This window comes from Diabrotica virgifera, chromosome 4 (genome assembly GCF_917563875.1).
Source record: "Diabrotica virgifera virgifera chromosome 4, PGI_DIABVI_V3a".
Taxonomy (NCBI): domain Eukaryota; kingdom Metazoa; phylum Arthropoda; class Insecta; order Coleoptera; family Chrysomelidae; genus Diabrotica; species Diabrotica virgifera.
The window spans coordinates 223,966,603-223,989,991 of NC_065446.1; the positions used below are offsets into that span (position 1 = coordinate 223,966,603).

General features: G+C 32.8%; 1 protein-coding gene across 2 annotated transcripts in view; it reads right to left on the bottom strand.

Moving 5' to 3' along the window:
- Window positions 1-9,679: 9,679 nt before the first annotated feature.
- LOC114332394 (uncharacterized) overlaps window positions 9,680-23,389 on the bottom strand; it is a 32,557-nt gene continuing 18,847 nt past the window's right edge. For both annotated transcript variants that reach the window (XM_028282191.2, XM_028282192.2), the window contains exons 2-3: window positions 11,047-11,251; window positions 9,680-10,447 (exon numbers count right to left, since the gene is read on the bottom strand). In XM_028282191.2, coding sequence (XP_028137992.2) covers window positions 9,843-10,447; window positions 11,047-11,251 — 810 coding nt within the window. In that variant the 3' untranslated portion in view covers window positions 9,680-9,842. The remainder of the gene's footprint in view (window positions 10,448-11,046; window positions 11,252-23,389) is intronic.

The following is a 23,389-nucleotide window of genomic DNA, read 5'->3' on the forward strand; positions in this document are numbered from 1 at the left end:
TATTTGTCGCAGTAAAAGAGATAAGACAAATAATATAATTACAACTAAATGTTATTTGGATGGTTATTAGAAACAGTTAAAATGGTGTTAACGTCACTCTACCCTTAATTTATTTTTACCTCCACTAATTTGTTTAACGGATGAAAATTATTTTATATCAGACTGTACACAGTCTATACAGTGAGCACGTAAAAGTTGGAATAAATTTATTTTCTAAAGAATGGACGATTTTGGAGAAAAATCCCAAAACAACTCAATTTTTATTTTTAAATTACGACTTTTTGACACATATATCATACTAGTGACGTCACCCATCTGGGCGTGATGACGTCATCGGTGATTTTCTTAAATGGGAATAATAGGGGTCGTGTGATAGCTCATTTGAAAGGTAATTCAATTCTCTATTCAGTAGTATAAACATAATTATTTATACAGGGTGTCCAAACAAAATTTTTTTTGGATTAAATTTATTGACATAAAACGAAGACTGTATGTAATGTATTTAATTCAAATACATTTTACTGCTCTCAGAAAACAGAAAAAAAAAAGTTTATTTGTATTGAACAATAATCATGGCTTAACGCTTAAATTAAATGTTCAAACTGTCACGAGGCTGGTGGGTGGCTGCTCTAATATTGAATTTAAGAAAAAAACAATATTTAGTTACCAAATATACATTTATTTCTGTTTTCTGATAGCAGTAAAATGTATTTTGAACTAAAGAAATTACACACATTCTTCTTTTTATACCAATAAATTAAATAAAAAAAATGTTTTTGGACACCCTCTATAAATAATCATGTTAATGTTTACATTACTGGATAGAGAATTGAATTGCCTTTCAAATGAACTATCACACGATCCCTATTTTCATTTAAAAAAATCATCGATGACGTCATCACGCCCGTACAGGTGACGTCACTAGTATAATATATATGCCAAAAAGTCGTCATTTAAAAATAAAAATTGACCTGTTTCAGGATTTTTTTCCAAAATCGTCCATTCTCAAGAAAATGATTTTATTCCAACCATTACGTGCTCACTGTATATAAAATAATACAAAAAAATACAATAAACAGAAAGACAAATATTTAAAATCTTAGCATAATTATTTACTGCAATCTTTTTCAATGTATTTCGGTCTAATGCTGTTCGGTCTAGTGAGGTTTCGGTAAAGTGCTTTTCGGTCTAATTGTCGTGTACCAAGGATACTGTTATATAAACTTCCCAATAATTAGTTATCTGGAAATGAAAAGGCCTCTAATATCTAATCTGTCAGATAAACTTCCCGATAGACAAAAATATAATAGAAGAATCAAGCTTTATGGTGGTTTTTTATTAATTTTTTTATCAGTGTTTAAATAAACAAATAATGATGGCATGGAATGGATCATGAACAAGGGGGTTCTAGGAGGAATGAAGAAGGAATTAGACATTGTGTTTACCATTAAACGCATAAAACTGCAGTATCTAGGACACATATGAGAAATCAGCACCATTACTCCCTGCTGCAGTACATATTGAAGGGTACAGTCAAAGGTAAGTGAAAACCCGGTAGAGGGAGAATATCAATGGAACTGTTTCAAATCGCAGCTAGGAAGGTTATGATTGCTAATATGATTTGCAATACGATTTGAAACGGGTAGGAACCAAAAGAAGATGATATGAAAATGAAAGTGTATTAATACTTTTGATTAAAAATTTTATAGTTTCTAATCTATAAAAGATTAAATTTTCAAAAATAAATACATACTTGAAACTTTGTTTTATTTTGTTAACCTGTTGTTATATATCTGTTGAATTTAATTCTATTTTGAATCTAGAATTTTAACAAATCCTAACCTTCATTAAAATTTATTGAAATTACCTCTTATATCTATAATAATAAATATTTATTTCTATACAAAAATGAAAAATATATTGAGTTTAATAAATGAATTAATGATATTCTATGCCTTATCATTGTAATTAGTAACACTTTAAAATTATTTACATTATATATTCCTTTTTACAACTTTTTGTAATAACTCAAGCTTCAATAAAATGTTCTTTTTTATATTCGTTTGGGTCAAAACATCAATATAATCTATATCTGAGAATATTACTTAGAGTTCTTTTTAATAAATAAAACCCAACACACAACTTTAATGATGAAAGTTTAATCAAATATCAATCCCACAATACATAATTTATCAATCCAAAGAAAGAAGGGACAAGACAAGATAAATTCAAAATACAAGTGAAGTTAGACCTTTCTTCACATTTTTGACACGTTATGTCAAAATAAAGGAACTTTTATTAAAAGAAGGGTGTCTTCTAATTTTCCTTAAATACAAGCGGCCTGTATTTTATTAAAGGACAAAAATAAAAGACGCAATACTGCGCATGCTTATATGTCAAAATAATGGATATTTTATTACAGGTCGACTTAAAAGACGTTGGCAATAACTCTCTATTGTTTGTGCGTCTGAGAAAATAAGCGGTAAGCTTTTTTCTTGATAGAAATATTTACCATTTTAGACACTGGTATAGGTAGTTAGTTTTGCCCGCTACTTTTTTGTTTTTATCCAATATTGTATTATGTGGCGAAGTGGTAGGTAGTCTTAATTGCACATTATCATCCGACAATGTACCTATAATAATCTTCTTCTTAACGTGCCTTATCAAGTACCCTTGACGTTGGCGATCAACATGGCGAAACTGTCTCTGTCTCGAGCTATTCTAAATAGGTGTTCTGCTTTTGTTATTCCTGTCCACTCCCGGATATTCTTCAACCAAGGGGCCTGCTTTCTACCAATTCCTCTGCGTCCTTCGATTTTACCCATCATAATAAGTTAAAGAATATTATACCGGTCTCCCCTTACTACGTGTCCAAAATAGGCCATCTTTCTATATTTGATGTTTTCAAGCAGCTCGCGGGTAGCATTTGCTCTCTTAAGAACTGCCACATTTGTCAGCATAGCCGTCCATGGTATTTTCAATATACGTCTGTGCTGCCACATTTCAAAGGCCTCCAAACGGTTAATGGTTGATATTTTTAATGTCCATGCTTCGACACCACACAAGAGGACTGACCAAATGTAGCATTTAATCATGAGCTTTCGAAGTTGAAGTTGCAAGTTATCATTACAGAAGAATGACCTCATGTTTAAAAATGTCGTGCGGGCTATCTCGATTCTACATTTTATCTCTTCATCTGGATCTAGTTGTTCAGTAATATGGCAACCAAGATATTTAAAATTGGGTACTCTTTGAATTATATGACCATCAACATATAACCGTGAATCTTGATGGGCCAAACGGCTAAATACCATGTATTTTGTTTTTGAGCAGTTTATATTTAGGCCAAACTCTCTTCCCACTGTGTCAATGGCATTTAAAATGTGTTGTAATCCATTCATATCATCACTTAAAATAACTGTATCGTCTGCATATCTGATTGTATTTATCAGAATTCCATTAACTTTCAGACCCCATTCCAAATTATGCAGCGCTTCCTTAAATATTCTATCTATCTGAATATTGAATCTATCTGAATTCTATCTAAATATAAATTAAATAACAGTGGGGACAGTATACAACCCTGTCTGACACCTCTTTGTATTTTGCATATTTCTGTTGATTTTCCATTTATGCAAGATATCGCTATTTGACGCCAGTATAATTTTTCTATGATTCGTACATTTTGACTATCAACTCCTTTATCCTTTAATATTTTAATTAATTTGTGATGTTGTACTCGATTAAAGGCCTTCTCATAGTCAACAAATACAGCAAAGACGTCTTTCTTTTGCTCTCGGCATTTCTGCAATAACACGTTTAGTGCAAAGAGTGCGTCCCGGGTTCCCAGTCCATTTCTGAAGCCAAATTGTGTTTCAATCCTGGTGTTCTTCACATTTATCTCTGATTCTACTGTGGATGATACGTAGAAAGATTTTCAAAGTGTGGCTTATAAGCCTTATCATTCTATAATCGCCACAGTTTTTTGGACATTGTTTTTTTTGGTAGGGTTATGATTTCGGACTTTAACCAATCTTCAAGGATATCACCAGTCGAATAAAGGTCATTGAAAAGTTTGACTAGTATTCCAATGTTTTCCTGATTTATGAGCTTTAACATTTCTGTAGGTATGTTGTCGGGACCAACGGCTTTCTTGTTTTCTGCCAATTATATAGCTCTATAATAATAAAAGAAATAATTATGCTGCAGTTCCTAGTACATCCAGCAGCAGATTTTTGGAAGATATAAGTCCATTTCCGAAACCACTCCAAACAAAAAAGAATGGCCGAAAAAAAACTAAATTAACAGAAACGGGGAAAAACTTAGATGGAAATTTAAAAAATAAAAGAAATGAAATATCGTTTAAACAAGCGTCAATGTAGACAAAGGGGAAAGGGAAAATTTTTGAAGACATACGCTCCGAAGATATTCCAGAAAGTGAACTGTGCGATGATGATGTTAGATGAAAATGACTTATGTGTATTATGTGGTGATAGTAGCAAAAAAGACGAGTTATGGAACGTGTTCGACATTTTGTCAATGGGCTCATGCCATGTGTACAGGAGAGGATATTCGGAAGAACATAATATTTGTGACTTCTGCGATGCTTAGATTTTTTTTAATATATCTCTAACTTGGTTTGTTATCTTTTTCCTTATACTTGCTTGTTCCATTACTATCTATGTTCAATAAATTACATTTGCGAAAGTCTTTTTTAAGTTTATTATTGATTGCGCACAGTTATCCGATGTATGCGCACCATTTCGGGTAATTTTGCACGTTACACTAATTGGAAATTTCACCCCTTGCTTTTCTACTGTCCAACCATTCATTGAATGCGGTCTCTACCAATATACTTAGGTCCATGAAGTATATTTTCAAAAAAGTTGGAAACTGAAAAGCTTCTCATCATCATCAATGGTGCTACAGCCCTATGAAAGAGCCTTGACCTTCCCAAGTCCAGTCCGTTGCCAGTTTGCTGCGCCTATTTTTCTCCCATCCTCATCTACACCATCCTTCCATCTAAGTTTTGGCCTACCCCTATTTCTACTTCGCACAGGTTGTGACATAAGGATTCTTCTAGGAGGGTTGTTATGCTGTAATCTTGCTAGATGTCCTGCCCATCTTAGTCTTTCTATTCTTATAAGAGATACTACGTCTTTGTTTTCTCCTCGTTTACTTTCAGGCCCATATTTTTGAGGTATTTGAGAAGGTGGTATACATTTCTTCTAGTTTGCGTGTTGTGTGGGCAACTAGATCCACGTCATCTGCATATGCCAAAATTTGGGATGATTTATTAAAAATATTTCCTCTGTTGTCTATTTGGGCATCTCTGACCGCCTTTTCCAGATCTATGTTGAAGAGAAAACATGCCAGCGAATCTCCTTGACGCAGCCCAACATTCGTTTCAACCTGTGATTGTTCACCCTGTATTTCGACTTTGCAAACGACTTTACGCATTGTAGCCTTAACCAATCTTATCAGTTTATCAGGGATGTGGAATTCATCCATGGCTTCATACAATTTATTTCTTAGGACACTATCATGGGCCGATTTAAAATCTACGAAAAGATGGTATGTTTCGATATTGAATTCATTGGTTTTTTTCAGTATTTGCCTTAGTACAAAGATCTGGTCTGTTGTTGACTGACCAGACCTAAAACAACTTTGATATTCTCCAAGAACCTCCTCTTAATGTGGACTTAGGCGACCATATACCATACTCGAAAATATTTTGTAAGCTGTATTAGGGAGGGTTATTCCCCTATAGTTTCTACATTCCAATTGATCACCCTTTTTGTGTAGTGGACAAACGATTCCAACACACCACTCTTCCGGAATTTGTTCCTCATTCCAGGCTCTCAGTATTATTTTATATATTTGATTAGTCAGAGTAGCACCTCCATATTTAATAAGTTCCGCGGACATACCATTACTTTCTGGAAATTTATTATTTTTTAGGTGTTTTATTGCATTTCGTACTTCTTGAATTGATGGAGGCTCTAATGGTGTATTGTTGGTTGCTCCTCGGGGTGGTTGATTTAGATCTTCTACTTCGATGATAAGTAGTTCTTTATAGTGTTCCACCCACATTTTCAATATTTCTTCTTTTGTACTGAGTATGTGCCCCTCCTTATCTTTACATAGTCTTAGCCTTGGTTTGAATTCCTTTCTTGCATTATTCAGAGTTTTATAGAATTTTTTTTTTTGATTTTCCTGTTTTAATGTCTCAAGTTCTTGCAGTATTCTATTTTCATAAATTCTCTTTTTTCATCTATGAATGCACTTCTCTTTTTTTTTAAGGTCTTTATATTTTTGTTGTTTTTCTCGGGTTCTTCTTTGCTGCAGCTGTTTATATGCATCGTTATTTCTTCTTGTGATGTCCTCACACTCAGCATCGAACCAGTCATTGCGTGATGGTGGTTTTTCTGGCCCTAGAATATTATTTGCTGCGTCTTTAATATTGCTTTTACACATTTCCCATTGTTCGCTGATTGTTAGATCCTCATTAATTATGCAGTTAATTTCGATATAGTTTTGAAACCTTTCTACCGTTTGCGGACTTTTGACGAGTTCAATATTAAGGCGCGTTGTTTTGGTACTTCTTTCCTTCTTCGCGTTTGAGATTCTAGCTCGAATTCTCGTGCCAACTCGAAAATGATCTGAATTAATATTGGCGACTCGATAGGTCCGGACATCCATCAAGTTTGAGAAGTGTCTAGCATCTATGATCGCATGATCAATTTGGTTTTTCGTTAATCCATCGGGCGAGGTCCAAGTTCCCATATGTATTTTTTTGTGTAGAAAACATGTGCTTCCTACGATCACGTTCTTTGCGGCTGCGAAGGTGACTGCTCGGTGTTCATTCGAATTGGTATTATTATGTAGACTCTATTTACCGATGTGCGGTAGATATATTTCTTGCCTTCCGATTTTTGCGTTCAGATCACCGATTACTATTTTAATGTCACTTCTGGGACAACTGTCATATGCTCTTTCTAATTCATCATAGAATTCGTCTTTATCTTTGTCTTCCTTGTCCTTTGTTGGGGCATGTACATTAATAACTAATATTAAAAAACTTGCCACTGATCCTGAAAAGCTTCTAGATTTTGCAATATCCTGAATTTGCCTTAGGTGCGCACCAATAGAATAGCCACTCTCCTTACTTGTTTTCTATTCTCCTTTTACATTCTTTTTTGTTTCTCGATATCATTTTTATTTCTGTGTAGTTGTTGCCTCTGCCTTTATCATTTTATTTAACCAACCAATTTACCAAAAGTGGAACATGTTATTTGCATCTTTTTAACATCTTAATTTGGTTGTAATTAGTGTTAGAAAATAAATTAAAATAATTACACTTTTATAAAAAAGAACTTTTTTATAATAAAACCTTTTTAATATTTATAGGAAAGAATATAAAATAATTTACCGATAAACGATTTAACGATAACATGCTTAAAATTCCAAAAATTACACTCTAATAAAAATGTACTTTTTATAATATCACGGTTTTGTTATTGTCCATATAGGATACAACATGTTTGGAAAGAATAATTAACTTATAAAATATGAATTTTTAGTAGGTGTGTTAACTGTTATTTATAATTATGATTCCGAAAATTACACTAGTATAAAATAGTATTTTATATAATACCACGGTTGTTTAAAACGGTATATACAATTTTAAGTATATAAACTTCTAATTATTTAAACAATTAAAAAAAGATACGCAACATCCAAGTTCCAACTGGGGACCTCTCGATCTGCAGTCTAATGCCACTAAGGTACCATCAATTTGTGGATATCGATTTATTAACGTACTTTAAAATATCATTGCATTAGTCACATTTTTAAAATAGTTTGAAATTTAAAAAAATCGATTTATCCATACAGTGTGATTGGTCAGTGAGGTAAAGCTTTGTAGATCCGGTATAAGTAATAGATAGTAATAAAAGTTAATAACAAAAATTGTAGCCAACTTTGATTACAGATTGATAATCAGTAATCGTAAATTATAAGTTTTAGACAATTATTCAGTCATGGCTTACTTAAAATTTGGAAAGATTTAGGCCCGTAATTATTAATAATTTTGCTCTGAAAAATAAAAATATCTCGAAAACTAATAAATTTACACATAGGGAATGTTATACAAAAATTATAGTATGGTAATGGTACTTTTCGATAATGATATAAAATACAGGGTGTTCTATTTAAAATTACTGAGAAAATATTGTACTTGCGTTTTGACTCACCCTGTATTCAATATAAAGAAAATTAGCAAAATAACCATTTACGAAAATTTTGACAATAAATAAAAAAATATGATGTCAATAAACCATTGAGCTTGTGCTTGCTTTTATTTATACAGGTAGTTAAACTTGATACAATTTTCATATAAAATTGGTTATAACTTTGTAAATTCCTCGTATAACATACCAAACCTTTATATTTTTGTGATCGAAAAGTTACGAAGATTTCGAATATAAAATAAAATACAGGGTATTCTATTAAAAAAAACATATGTTTGGTCTGCCACTGTTATCGAACACCCTGTAACATTCTAACTAATTTTGTAATGTGAAGCTCAAAGCTCGCTACAATTTTTGTTATTAAGTTTTATCGGTATACATTACTATAACGGATCTATGGAGCTTCATCCCACTAATTATTAATCACCCTGTATAATAGCAGTAAAATATTGCATTGTTAGCTAGTTCTAAGCTATCCTGAAAATATCAGGTGTCTAGGTAGCCTAGAACTATTTTTAAAATGTATTACAAAATTTGCGGAGTCCGTGACACCAACCAACCCAAGTATATAAAAAGGTTTTAATAAGCATTACGCTATAACGAATCATCACTCTATAATGATGAGCAGATGAACATAGCAGAGATCGACCATCGACGTGTTGGAGCGACGACGTAAAACGAATTACTGTGAACTGGATGATGATAGCCCAGAATCGAGGGACATAGAGAAGCCTGGAGGAGACCTATGTTCAATAGTGGACAGTCATGGCTGCATGATGATTTCTTACTAACACAAGGACCTCATATTTTTTAATCTGTTTAAAAATCTGCGTTAGTGAGTTGTATAATAATTGCTCCAGTTATGTTTCTCTTTATCAGCAGTAGGAGCGCATACTTTTAGAATAGTGAATATTACCGGAAATGTGTCTAGTTGTATTACCAGTATCAGTATCCCATTTCAGCCATCGGTATAAAGTTTTTGATGTAATGGTGTGTTCTTCCTGACGTTTATGCTGACAAGATTAATATAAAGTCTTCCATCATTTCCTGAATATTAGAGACTATATTCATAACCGTATATTTACCATTTGCACGAATGTTGTCTATATTTATTACAACTAAATTTAATTTAGTTATTCCTTTGATGGATCTATACACTTTTCTGTCTAGACCAATGTCACCATCTTATTGTTCTCATATTGGCTGCCTTTTTCATTCATATGTATACGTACATAGGTATATTTTATTGCGAGCTATGCCGACATAATTTTAAATTATTTTACTATTTACTCGCAAAAATCTCTTATTGTTTATTTAATTATTGGAAGTTCTTTTTTATCTATGTTGCTTTAGCTTTATCCGTGATATATTATCAGGTTATGCTAAGCTATTTTTTTATATGAATAATCTAAAAATATTAATGGAGACACTTTTAAATTTTTTAATAATCTGTTTAATAAAAAAATAACAAAATAATAACAAAAAACAATAACAAGTTCAGATTTTTAAATTCTGAAATGGCATTCATAGAACTAGTTAAGCAAATTAAAACCTACATTATATTCATCAGTCGTAGACTAAAAACAGTCTTTACCATTTTTTGTGGCCACTCGTGTGCAAAACATGCTTGTATACAGGAACATGAACGGGGTAAGGTTTATCGTAGTACTCTACATGGTGTTTCTCAATTTCGATTTTCACTGGTTTTTCTACGTAAACTGGAACTAATTTTTCTACATGAATGGGTACCCTCTTCTCAATTTCTTGTGGTACCAGTTTGTAAATTGGTACTGCAATTGGATGTGGTACTGGAACATGTACTGCATAAGGTTGTGGAACGGGTACTTTAATGATTTGTGGTGTGGGAACGCCGACTGGGTGAGGTACTGGCACTCCGATTTTCTTGACTACGGTTACTGGTACTTCTTTTGTTTTTTCGATAGTGTGAGTTGGGATGTGATCATGTTGGACTTCGACTTGGGGGTGTAGATCTGCACCTCCTATATCATGGCCACCCTCATGACCAGCATCGTGTCCTCCTAAGTTAATACCATGGGATATAAGGCTGCCAAGGTTTCCAAGGTTTTCCAAAGATGCATGGCTTTGTTGAGCTCCACCGTCGTGGCCTGCTTCGCCAGAGTATCCTGTCCAGCCTTGTTGATCGCCATATCCACCGTGGTCACCACCATAATCACCTAAAAAATAATTTTTATTATTATTACTATAACAAATACATTGTAAATAGAACTACATTACTGACAGAACATTTAAAGCAAAACTTTTAGAATGGGTTACATTGGTGCTAAAAAACATAGTTATTATGTCATGAAAATTTTTCAATGTTTCCCAAGAAGTGATTTTGAACTTAAGTAGTTTTAGTTGGTATTCAAAGACTTTTAAAAAGTGCGAATTTAAAAAAAGCAAAGATGTTCTATATATATTCTTATTATGTTGTAGCGTTTTTTTGTTTCACTCTGTATATCATAAAAAATTGCTAAGGTTTTAAATGCGTCTCAAAATCCTCGAGTAAAATAAACATAATCCAATTGCTTATTTATATTGCCAATAGTACGAGCAATACGAGTAATAGTACGAGTAAAATAAACATAATCCAATTGCTTATCTATATTACCAATAGTACGAGCAATATCAAAAATGCATTAGGAATAATCGTCGTATCAGGAACATACATAATAATCGTTCCTTTACTACCATTAGCTGTTGATGGAAACCATAATAAAATTGAAAAAAAAAGTTGGCATAGAAAAGAAGTCTTAATATTATGTGTATTTACCTCCTCCGTGTTCGCCTCCTGTGGCTTGTTGACTTATTTGAGCTTCATGGTCCCCTATATCATTGGATCCGTAATCAGAATGTTCTTGATGGTTAAAAGTTTCTTGCTTTTCCTGATCGTAGTTTTGTTGGTTGTTGTAGTTCTGATCGGAAATGACTCCCGCTAAGCTTGTTTGTACAGCTAAAGCCAGTAGAAAAATAGGTACCTGAAAAAATGTTTGTCGGTGATAAGTAAAGTCCGGATTATAAGCATGACAGAAAGGTCAAAATAAGCACTTATATAAGCAAAAAATGGCGCAAAAATAAGCAAAGTTTTTATGAAATAACCAAGGTTTAAGAAAAAAACGTGTAACTAAATATGAATATAATGATATAAATATGAATAAAGGACATTAACATTAAATTACATTTATTTTTAATTATCGTATTATTAACAATAAATAAAAAATTACCAAAGTGTTAAGCTATAATATTAATAATAACAAAAAATCGAAAAAAAAATTGACATATTAATATATTTTTTATTCATGGCCATTAGCATAAAAACAATTACCAATAATATGTTTTTCAAAATTTTCTTGTAAAAAGCTATGTCTTTTATCTGAATAATATATTTGTACGTAGAAAAGTTCTTTCAACATCTGCAGATGTGATTGGTGCGTATTTAAATTTAGACTATTTTATTAGACTATTTAGACTATTTAGACTATTTAGACCGGTACTAATTTACAACAATGTAAAAAATTTGGGCTGTCTGCAGACAAATATTAATTTATTACATGGTTAACAGGTATAACGATGGGTTTTCCCATTTATCTCCTAAGTCTAAGGGATTAAAATTCTTATGGTTTATTGAATTATTACAGTTTTATAGCTCTTTATATTTCATAGAATTTTGATTAAAATAGGAAGTAACATGAAATTCCACTATAGTTTATCATAAGAGGAAAAATAAACAAAGATACGCAACATATCTTTAAAATAAGCATTTCTACTAAAAATAAGCAAAAAAAGCAAAATGCTTATAATCTGGACTTTAGTGACAAGTATTATTCCCAAACTAAAATTATTTTTAAAAATTTGTTAGAGAACAATATATTGGTATAAAATATGTTTTCGTTATAAATATCTTTTTAACTCTAATTATTAGAGTCGGTAATGCTAATTTTAATGAAATGTAGAAATAAATCAAATAGGTCTAATAATACACCAGCTGTTGAAAATAATTATTAATCGGATTAACGAATTGTTTAATATCTTTTAGAACTCTAATTACTATATTTTCCACGGAAGTTTTGTACGAAAATCTTCCATTTAGTAAAACACCAGACCAGACTAAATCTCTAAGACGCCCCACAGAAAAAATAATAGCTTCTTTAGCTCGTGGCCCTCAAAAAGACAAATATGTGATCATCAACCCCAGGAAGTGAAAGAGAAAACAAAATTTATACCGGCGAAAAGCAATTATCAGTTTTCTTAGGATTTTTTTCCTTTTTCGAGGGCTTTTTCCTATTTGAGAGTCTTAAACATAAATCTCCAAAAATATCCACTGATTATAAATATTATGCGAAGAGAATATAAGAGTTTTTGTAAAAGAAATGTTACTACAGTGACAAAATCCAATAAACCAAACTGATATGCCCAATAAATATTTTGCGTAAGAAAACAAAAGAAATTAAGACATTTATATATAGCAATTTTTTCAAAACAATTTTCAGATTTTATTTTATTCGATATAATCTCATTTTAACTAAATGCAACAATTTCAGCTATTTTCTACTTCCTTTACATTGTCCGAATATTACAGGTTTGTTTCATTAATGGTCTCTTCGTTTGGTCTAAAAGTGTTGTTTAAATCACATCAGAATAATTGGGAACTCATAATCATCTGAAAGGCTAAATCAGGAAAATAATCTCGTTAAGAAAGCAGTTCGATGGTCGTGGAGAAACAACAGTTTATCTAATAATATACTTAAAATAATAAATAAAAAAAGTTTTACCTTTTTCAATATCATCATTATCATAGCATCTACTCTCACATCGGAACGATTGCCGCCCTCTTTGGGCCCTTCTGATTCATTTTTCGCGTAGAATCAGTGCACATTAAGTTTTTGCAAACAATGCTGTAGAAAGAATAGCATACATGAAGTGGACTCTGGCTAGAAACACGACGCGAGAATGAACGACGTTGTGGAATAAATGAAAGATGGAGTGACGTCCTAGGTTCGATGCAAATAGAAGTAGAAATATACCTACAATACGGTGGATAGATGACATTACGAGAGTAACAAGAAACTAGATTCATGCAGAATAAAAACGGCAGAGCTGTAAATTACTGAGGAAGGCATGTTTATCAGTGGACACTACAGACTGCATGATAATGATGATGATTCTATTACCGGTATATTTACCTAGCAATTAGATGGACTTATCGGCTCTATAATGGGTGGAGTATAGAGTAAACAAAAGGAAGAAAATAAAATTAATACCATTTTTATTCATTCAGTTGCGGAGCGAAACCAAAATTGTCTTAATTTTTAATCAGATCAGAGAGTGCAGCCAGCACTCTTATCGACGATTTCACCTCTTGTTAGGCTACGGCTCCACGGGCGAGAAATTGACGCTAGCAGTAGCCGTAAAACGAACTTAACGTTCCGCGGAACGGAATGGGAATAGCCGAACTGAACCGACTACAGGACTTGTGCGTAGTCGGTTCAGTTCGGCTATTCCCATTTCGTTCCGCGGAACCTTAAGTTCGCTTTACGGCTACTGCTAGCGTCAATTTCTCGCCCGTGGAGCCGTAGCCTTAGAGGTTCATCAGAGACTGCATAGGCTGCTTTTCTCTGGCCCAGGTAAAAATTTTCGACATATCCACCTCCCACCGCCACTGACGAGATGGTAGTAGGTGCCTAGCGGCATCTGCTAAATAAAAGACTAAGTTTTTCAACCTAATAAAAATATTTGTAAATTAAATATTTTTAAAAGATTTTTATTGAAAAACTTTATTGGCCCATTTCCTGGTGACAACCTCCAAGGCTTCTACAATATGCAAGCACATGGATGCTGCAGTGAAGACTAAAGGGAAGGAATTCTCCACTATGCAATTCACAACCCCCGTCTGCAGCATGGTAAAGTTCCAACGGAAATGGACCTAGTTACTCTATAGGAGTAATACTAATATAAAAATAATAATGTATACCATTTTTATTCATTCAGTTGCGGTCCGAAACCAAAACTGTCTTAATTTTTACTCAGATCAGAGAGTGCAGCCAGCACTCTTATCGACGATTTCACCTCTTGTTAGAGGTTCATCAGAGACTGCATAGGCTGCTTTTCTCTGGCCCAGGTAAAAATTTTCGACATATCCACCTCCCACCGCAACTGACGAGATGGTAGTAGGTGCCTAGCGGCATCTTCTAAATAAAAGACTAAGTTTTTCAACCTAATATTTAGCAAATGCCGCTAGGCACCTACTACCATCTCGTCAGTTGCGGTGGGAGGTGGATATGTCGAAAATTTTTACCTGGGCCAGAGAAAAGCAGCCTATGCAGTCTCTGATGAACCTCTAACAAGAGGTGAAATCGTCGATAAGAGTGCTGGCTGCACTCTCTGATCTGAGTAAAAATTAAGACAGTTTTGGTTTCGGACCGCAACTGAATGAACAAAAATGGTATACATTTTTATTTTTATATTAGTATTACTCCTATAGAGTAACTAGGTCCATTTCCGTTGGAACTTTACCATGCTGCAGACGGGGGTTGTGAATTGCATAGTGTAGAATTCCTTCCCTTTAGTCTTCACTGCAGCATCCATGTGCTTGCATATTGTAGAAGCCTTGGAGGTTGTCACCAGGAAATGGGCCAATAAAGTTTTTCAATTAAAAATCTTTTAAAAATATTTAATTTACAAATATTTTTATTAGGTTGAAAAACTTAGTCTTTTAAAAGAAAGAAAATTGGTGTAAAATGAATCTATATCTAGTTCAAGACAAATAATATCTAACGTGTATTTTTTAAAAATAGCTCTAGTATCAAGAAGCAAGAGAGTTATTCGGGTATAGCAACACATTGAACAAAATAGTCAGATGTTTTTGTTGAAAAAAATTCGGATATGTTACCCCATGTTATCGAAGTCATATACAACTGTCTATTCCAAATAGACGGAGAGCTAGAGGCGAGAAATCATCGTCATAAGTAATATGGAGTTTGGCATGTGAAATGTGTCTATATTGACCCCTTTCAGGCTGACACCTCAGTGGATACAGGAAGTAGCAATAAGGGATGAAATGGGAAAGTTGGTGCAGTCATTAAATGTTTTCACCTTCTATTTTGTTAAATCTCCATCGATTTGCATGAAAATTGGTGAGTAGTTAGGGCATAACTACTCATTGGGGGGTGGATGGCACCCCTTCTCGGGGGTAAAAACTATTTTATCAAAAATAACCCCATTAATCGATAGAGGGACAAATTTTAAGCAAAATTTGTTACTTCTAATTATTAAAATAAATCAATACTTTTTGAGTTATTAAAGATCAAAAATTTGAATTTTTCGTGACATAAATGCATGATGTAAAGCGGTTTTTCGTGAATAATTCAAAAACTGTAAGTTTTATCAAAATAATTATGATTACCAAAATTGAAGATAATAAAAAATAAACGAGATTTATTATTCGAAAAACCTTTGAGAATTAAAAAAAAGTGAGGTATAGGTGATGGAATGTATATTTTTTTCGGCTAGTACCCAAATCTAAGTATTCAAGCTCAAATAACGGGAAAACGGTGCATTTTATAAAATATATTTACTGAACACTTGTCAAAGTACTCAAGAATACCTATCAAGTGAGCTCCAGATGAAGTTTATAACATCAAACCTAAGCAAGTGATGATGGAAATAAGAGAACCCTTTCGAGTTTTTAGGAAAAAGTGAAAATTAAAACATACGCTATTTATATATTTATTTTGAAATTTGTTAACAGAATAATTTTTAAAATTTCGGGAATGAAGTTATTATTATAATTTATTATCAAGTTCGTTTTATTACAATTTAAATATAACAAGTTAAATTTGCGAGCATTATTATAACGAAAACTTTGTTTTTTATGTATTTAAATTCCTAATATTGAAAATTGCTATTATGAAAAGTTGTTTAGAAATAAAAATTATGTTTAATGTGCAATTATATCCTACTATTTAAATCTTGTGAGCTATAAAGGCACTTTACTGAGCGAATTTCTTGAGCGAAATTCACATTTTTTACACATCGACTAAAATCGATACAATTTTATATAATCTTATGTTTATGATTGCATCTTGGATTTTAGACCGTGCAGATCTTTTTATGAAGAATAATTTTTGTTCGTAAAATTAATAATAAAAGAGTTATAAATGAAAATGATGATTGGTAGATATCTCTAATTTGAGAAAAAAATTAAATATTTTCTTTTTATTAGAAGAATGTAGATAACAGTTACATTATTATAATAATTATTAATTATTTAATTATAATAATAACAACTATTGCATATATTATAACACAGTTTTTAATTCCAAACAATTTTTCGTAGTAACAATAATTTACAACAGTGTAAAAAAAGGTACTTTAATCTTGAGCGAAATTCATATTTTTTAAAATACCTCCTATAATATAGATAAAATTTGCTATCTGATGATTGAATCGTAGGTTTTAGACGATGCAGAACTTTTTATGAATTATAACTTTATTTCGTAAAATTAAAAATAAAAAAGTGTCCCGTAATATGTGTGTCCAACTTAAGTAGACACACTGTATATTATACAATATAATATACATAATACATAAATCATTGGGTAGACAGCACCAAAAATTTGTAACCTGCCATTTAACATTGCTTACATTAAAATTAATAAGTAATATTTATTTATTTGATATTTCAATTCTTTTACAGTTTATATGAAGTAATATATTTTTGCAATAATATGTATGTTACTAAAATATTATTTTTATATTATTTTGATATTTAATTGCGGTTTTGTAACTTAATGGCGGTTCTAGCCAGGGGCAGGGGGGCAGCTGCCCCCCCTACAGTTTTTACAGCACTTTTGTACTATAATTTTCGTTAAAAAGGCACGTTATCTTGTTTATTCACCGGTTGTGTTCCCTTGCCCCCCACTTTTTTTGGTCTAGAACCGCCCCTGTATAAACTGAATATGTACAGAAACTGAGGGTGTCCAATAATGGGCACATTTGATATAATATTCAAACACATTTTTGCTATATTTTATATAATTGTCTTAAAACAATTTTAAAAACTTATATAAATAATATAATAATTAAGCTCCAAATTTTTGGAGCCTAAACTTTGAAAAATGTTTGTAGCATAATGTTAAATGGTATCAACTTTTCCGGGAGCTCATTTGATACATATTTCTAAGTACTTTGACAAGTGTTCAGTAAATATATTTTATAAAATGCACCGTTTTCCCGTTATTTGAGCTTAAATACATAGATGTGGGTACTAGCCGAAAAAAAAAACATTCCATCACCTATAACTCACTTTTTATTAATTCTCAAAGGTTTTTCGAATAAGAAATCTCTTTTATTTTTTATTATCTTCAATTTTGGTAATCATAACGATTTTGATAAAACTTACAGTTTTTGAATTATTTACGAAAAACCGTTTTACATCATGCATTTATTTCACGAAAAATTCAAATCTTTGATCTTTAATAACTCAAAAAGTATTGATTTATTTTAATAATTAGGGGTAATAAATTTTGCTTAAAATTTGTCCCTCTATCGATTAGTGGGGTTATTTTTAATAAAATAGTTTTCACCTGTGAGAAGGGGTGGCATCCACCCCCAGGGTAAAAGCGCACGTTGGCACCATATCAGTTTTATTTCTTGAGGTATGCTCAAACTACTCACCAATTTTCATGTAAATCGATGAAGGTTTAACAAAATAGGAGGTGAAAACCTTTAATGACTCCGTTAACTTTCCCCTTTCATCCCTTATTTCTACTCCGTGTATCCACTGAGGTGTCAGCCTGAAAGGGGTCATAATTATCAACATACAATAGACACATTTCACATGCCAAACTCCATATTACTTATGACGATGATTTCTCGTCTCTAGCTCAGACTAAAATGCTACACTGCTAATACTGTTTATACATAATACAGCTACTGTTTAAAACTAGTTTGAAGTGAAAGAATTGCTTTACAAATTATTTTAAATGTGTCCAGAAATACTTTATCTTTTAATAAGAGTATCTATAAAAACAATATCCTTATTTTTAAATCAGTACGTATATCTATTACATGATTAGCTTTTTTTATTTTATATACCAAACAGACTGTACCGTTTTCCTGCACAAATCCACTGACCATTCCTCTCTTTCTTATTTTCGGTTTCAGTGCAAACACAAAATGCCCAATTAGAATATCGTTCGCGTTTAGTTTTATTAGACCCTTAAACGTTCACATTGAGGTTGGTGTTATACAGATTCCCTATTTAGAGAGACACTCCTACAAATGTCAGTAGAAACAGAAAATTCACATTTGTCGCAGAGGGAACGTTTTTTACTTTTTGCTGTTCGGCAAAGCGGAAAGTGGGTTTTTCTGCACGGGTAAACTTATATACAGAATTTTGCTTTATGCTTTTCGCGTCGTCTTTCAGAAGATATGAATTTAATCCTAAACCTATTTATTTACGTTAGTAGGATGTCATTAAAAATGTATTCGGTTACTTCCATTAATTAATGGCCCAAACGGATTAAATCGTCATAGGTAACACTGCGTTAGATTAATTATATTATGTTGTAACTATGGTAAACGTATGAAACATATTTAATGACAAAAAATTATGCATAGCTGACACAACATCGTATATTCTGGTTACTTTATACATATAGTAAAAAATTGTACCTATTAAAAGTAATATTCCTCAAAACAGAAACAAATGAACTATGTTTATTAAACTAATGAAAAGTAAGTATTGCCAACATATTGTAAATAACCGGATTTGAGCCTAGCCAGGCTCTCGGCTCTCATGGAATAGTCTTTCAAAGTTTCAGTTCGAGATCTTTGCGATCGTGGTGTCTCTTTAGAAGATAATAGACAGGGCTTGCTCAGACAGCACCATCTCCATCTGCTGTTACAGTCAAGCAGTGCTAAGGGCTTTGGAAGCGGCCACAGTCAGCTCTAAGCTGGTTCGTGGGTGCAAAATTACTGGCTAACGTTGCAGTAACTAATAAGATCAACTTTAGATGGTTATTGGACTCACAGGTGTGGAAGGGAACGGACACACTGATAAAGATGGGACTTATCCTCTCGGCCTGTGGGACCCGAACCTATGATTGAAGTCACCTTCAGTGTCAGTCGAAGTAGTCTCAAAGAGGTCCTTTTGTGGAGACTCCAGGAGTCCTAATCCAGTTGTGGAACTATAAGACAGGCTAAGCTTCATACAAAAGTCTTACAGCTTAATTTCTCCTTCTTAACCGTAGTAGGTGCTCTCTGGTGGTCAGTATGCTTACGTGTCACTGTAGACCAAGACGACCGCTACACTTTAAGGATTGGATTAGCGGATTGTCCACGATGCCGTCTATGTGATGAGTAGAAGGAATCCTCCTCACTTGTTCACTGTAAGTGCCCGGCACTGGCCTATCAAAAGTGGCACTTCCTGGTTTCGGCCTTAATACAAATGAAGAAGTTACTTGCAAGAAACTTGTGGCTTTTTGTGGGACCACAAGGTAACTAAAGGATTAAACGTTCTAAACGGCAAGAAGAGCTTAAATTTAGAGCCCGTGCTGATTCTAGCAGATATGCAGCTACCCCAGAAACGCCAAAGACCAGGTTCTTATAGGGATTATACAAAGGACTCGCCGTAGGTGGTCTAAGTATCTCTATTAATTAAACACCCGGTATAAATTAAAATCACTATGAAAAGTGACTAAACGATTTTTACCTATTACTTTGCCCATTTTTTATTGTTGGTATGTTAATATCCATGTAGATACTTTCACAATTTTTATCTAAGTACTTTTTTTCTAATAGCTATTAAGTTGTTAACGAGATGTAAATGGTTTAAGTATTTTATTTATAGCTGTTCAATTCTACAAGAACTGGAGGAATTAAAATCGACCGTTACTTAATGAAAGTGAAAATATAATGTATATAGCAGCAGATGCTTGGGAAAATATACAGTAAAGAGAATTAGGCCGGTAGTTGCGTATAAAATGGTAAATAATTATTAAAAACAAATTTCACATCTCATGAAGTTATGCTTGAGTTCAGGTAAGCGGTACATAATTAATACTAATAAATAATTTTACAAAAAGCAGCTTAAAACACTTAAAAGTTATTGTATTCTAGTACTATTTTCTTTAAAAAATAAATTCACGTGAATATTATATATATAAGAAACATTTGGGATGGAAAACTTTTACGAATTCAAACCACGCAAAAGCAGTAGTAAGTATATTTCAAATAAATATATTACCCCCTCTGTGGTTCAGTGTAAGAACGCCTACCTTTGGACCTAAAAGTCGGGAGTTTGAATCTCACACGGGTGGAGAATTTTTCATTTATTAATAATTAATAAATGAAAATAGCTTCTATCCTTGTGGGATCGGTACTCACCGGAGGGACCGCAGACGCTCGGAAGCGTGTCTTTGCAAAAAGACATACATAACACACTATACATTACACTAGGTACCTGACTGGAAGAATCTACTGTACCATAAAAATGGCCATTAGTTGTCGAGGCATTAAGCTAAATAAAAAAATATTATATAACTTGATAAAAACACCCGAAATAATGGATCCTTTTGGCGTCCTCTTTTCCTTCTTCTTATCTGTCTCTATTTTATTATTAATTTTGGTATTCTGGCTTCACATATTTTCTTAACCCTTTAACGCTCTCTGGTAGCTATGTATACCATAAGCTATTACGGCTTATTTTGTCATCAGCATTGCATTGAAAACAATCCTTATTGGCGCAGTCGATACACTGAATGCTTGCTGGTAGGTGTGAATACCGAAAACCTGTATGCGGCGTGGTAACGACGTGCTTTTCACAAAACTGGTATGATAAGCTACCAGCGCGCCTATCTGCAACAGTCTATGTAAAAAATCGTTCAATTTTATTTTTGTTTTTTGCACAAGTGTCATTTGGAATAAACTACTTGGACAAAAATTGTAGGTAAGTGTCAAGTGTACTTTTTTTATTATTTTTAACTAGCAGATAACTCTTTAAAATCACTGGAATAGTTATTGCAAAAATAAATATGTTTTATGAGAATTCTAACCCCAAAATTCATTGTTTTTTTTTATCTCGGTGTACAAACAATTTTTATTTCTTAGTTTTGAAACTTATGCCAGTTATTAAACAATATTGTGGCAACAAATTTCTATAAAAATCTTGTTGTTTGACATTAGCGATAGAAAAATATTTTTAATAATTTTGAGGATTGTACTAAATAAGAGGTTATTTTTTCACATACTAATCCAACAAAATCTCGAGATCATAGTTTAGGTACAATACTAATTTTTTTACGGAGACATTAAAGCAAAATTTAGTATTGATTTGCTAGACAAGGTTCTATAAGACTTTAAATTATTTATTAGGCCTATTTTTCATTACAATTTTTCTAGTACATTTTTTAGGTTTGGTTAGATTTTTCCAGTACATTATTCCTATGTTTTTTAGATGTCTAGAAATCGGCCGCTTACAGGAGCTGAACTCCAGTCTATAGTAGACCATCTAAGTGATGAAGAGTATTGTCTTTCCGAATTTGATGGCGATGAGGATGGCGATGACAATTTCCCTGAGACAAGCTCAATTTCCAGAACTCCGTCACAACCCTCGACTATTAGTATCGACAGCCAGCCGACATGTTCCAGTACTTCAGTACAGCTCTTGAAAAGGGTGTGCCAATGTACTCTTACAAGAAAGAAAAAAATAATTCTAGCGGAAACGAAGATTTTGGTGATTCGGATCAAGATCCTGACTTTGATCCAGATGACGGATTTGGTTTCAAACACAACAAGCTGGCTAGGTTATTTCTTAAAAACATTTTTTATGATGAAGACGACGAGGATGAACAACTGTTAACTTTACCTCAAGCAACAAATTCCCTAACTCCTGCCGATAAAGATGAGAATGCGGAAGAAGCTCCCGTTCCTTCAAATCAATCTGTTGTGTTGTTCAAGAAAAACGACCCCAATCTTCTTTTCGAATCATTTGATTTTACTGAGTCTTCAAGCATCAATGTTGACATTAATTCGAGTAAGCCAATCGACAAAGAATCAAACCTCTGCACTACCCAGAAGAATTCAATACCACTGATGCACAAACTACTGGAAAAGAAAACTTTTGCTTGTGGCACTGTAAGGCAAACAAGAAAATATTTTCCAAAACAAATATTAAGTGTTGATAAATCAGAGAAGAAGAAATATCTATCTCAAAGAAGAGCTTTCCCAAAATCAGTCAGAATCGGTTAGTTCTGGGGAAATATCTGTCTAAAAGTGGAAAGATTGAGGCGTAAAATGTGTTAGTGTTGTCAGCAATCTAGATAATTTTCAACAAAAAACTCAGGTTTTGAGAACAAACAAAACCGGAAATAGAGATTATGTACCATGTCCTCAGTAAATAGCGGATTATAACAAATACATGGGTGGACTAGATCTATTCGATCAATATCATGCTAACTACTCCATCGCATGGAAATTAAGACGTTAGTGAGTAAAAATATTTTACTACCTTTTAGACGCAGCAATAGTAAACAGCTATATTTTATATAAGGAAACTCTGAAAAAAAAAACTCAAGTGCTAAGCCTATGACTGCATTACAGTTCCTAGCATTACATTGAACTAGCTGATAATTTGATTAGGTAGTACTTTTACTTTAAGAAAATATTCTGGACCTCCATCAAACTCAACTTTGAATGCTGGTTCACACTTACCCACCAAAGTAACTTATAGGCACTGTGGCCTTTGTGCTTCATCTAAGAAGAAACAAACGCAGCAATTTGATTTGTCAAGTTTTTAACGTTGCTCTATGCAAAGACTGCTTTGCACCCTACCATAGTAGATAGAAAGTTCTTAGATGATAAATTTAAAATATTCCTGTATTTAGTAATAGTATAAACTATTTTTTTATAAATTTTTGTAATTGTTTTTACCGGTCGCTATATATACCATTGCCCACTAAGTATTAGTTGTTTGTCAAAATGCACACTGGTAGCTATATATACCACCCTTTCCAGCCCTTCTGGCACAGGAAAAATTTTTTTAAACATTTTTTGTCGTACTAATGATGCATAATGAACTATTTTTACTATTCAAAAGTATAGTTTTACAAAAAAAA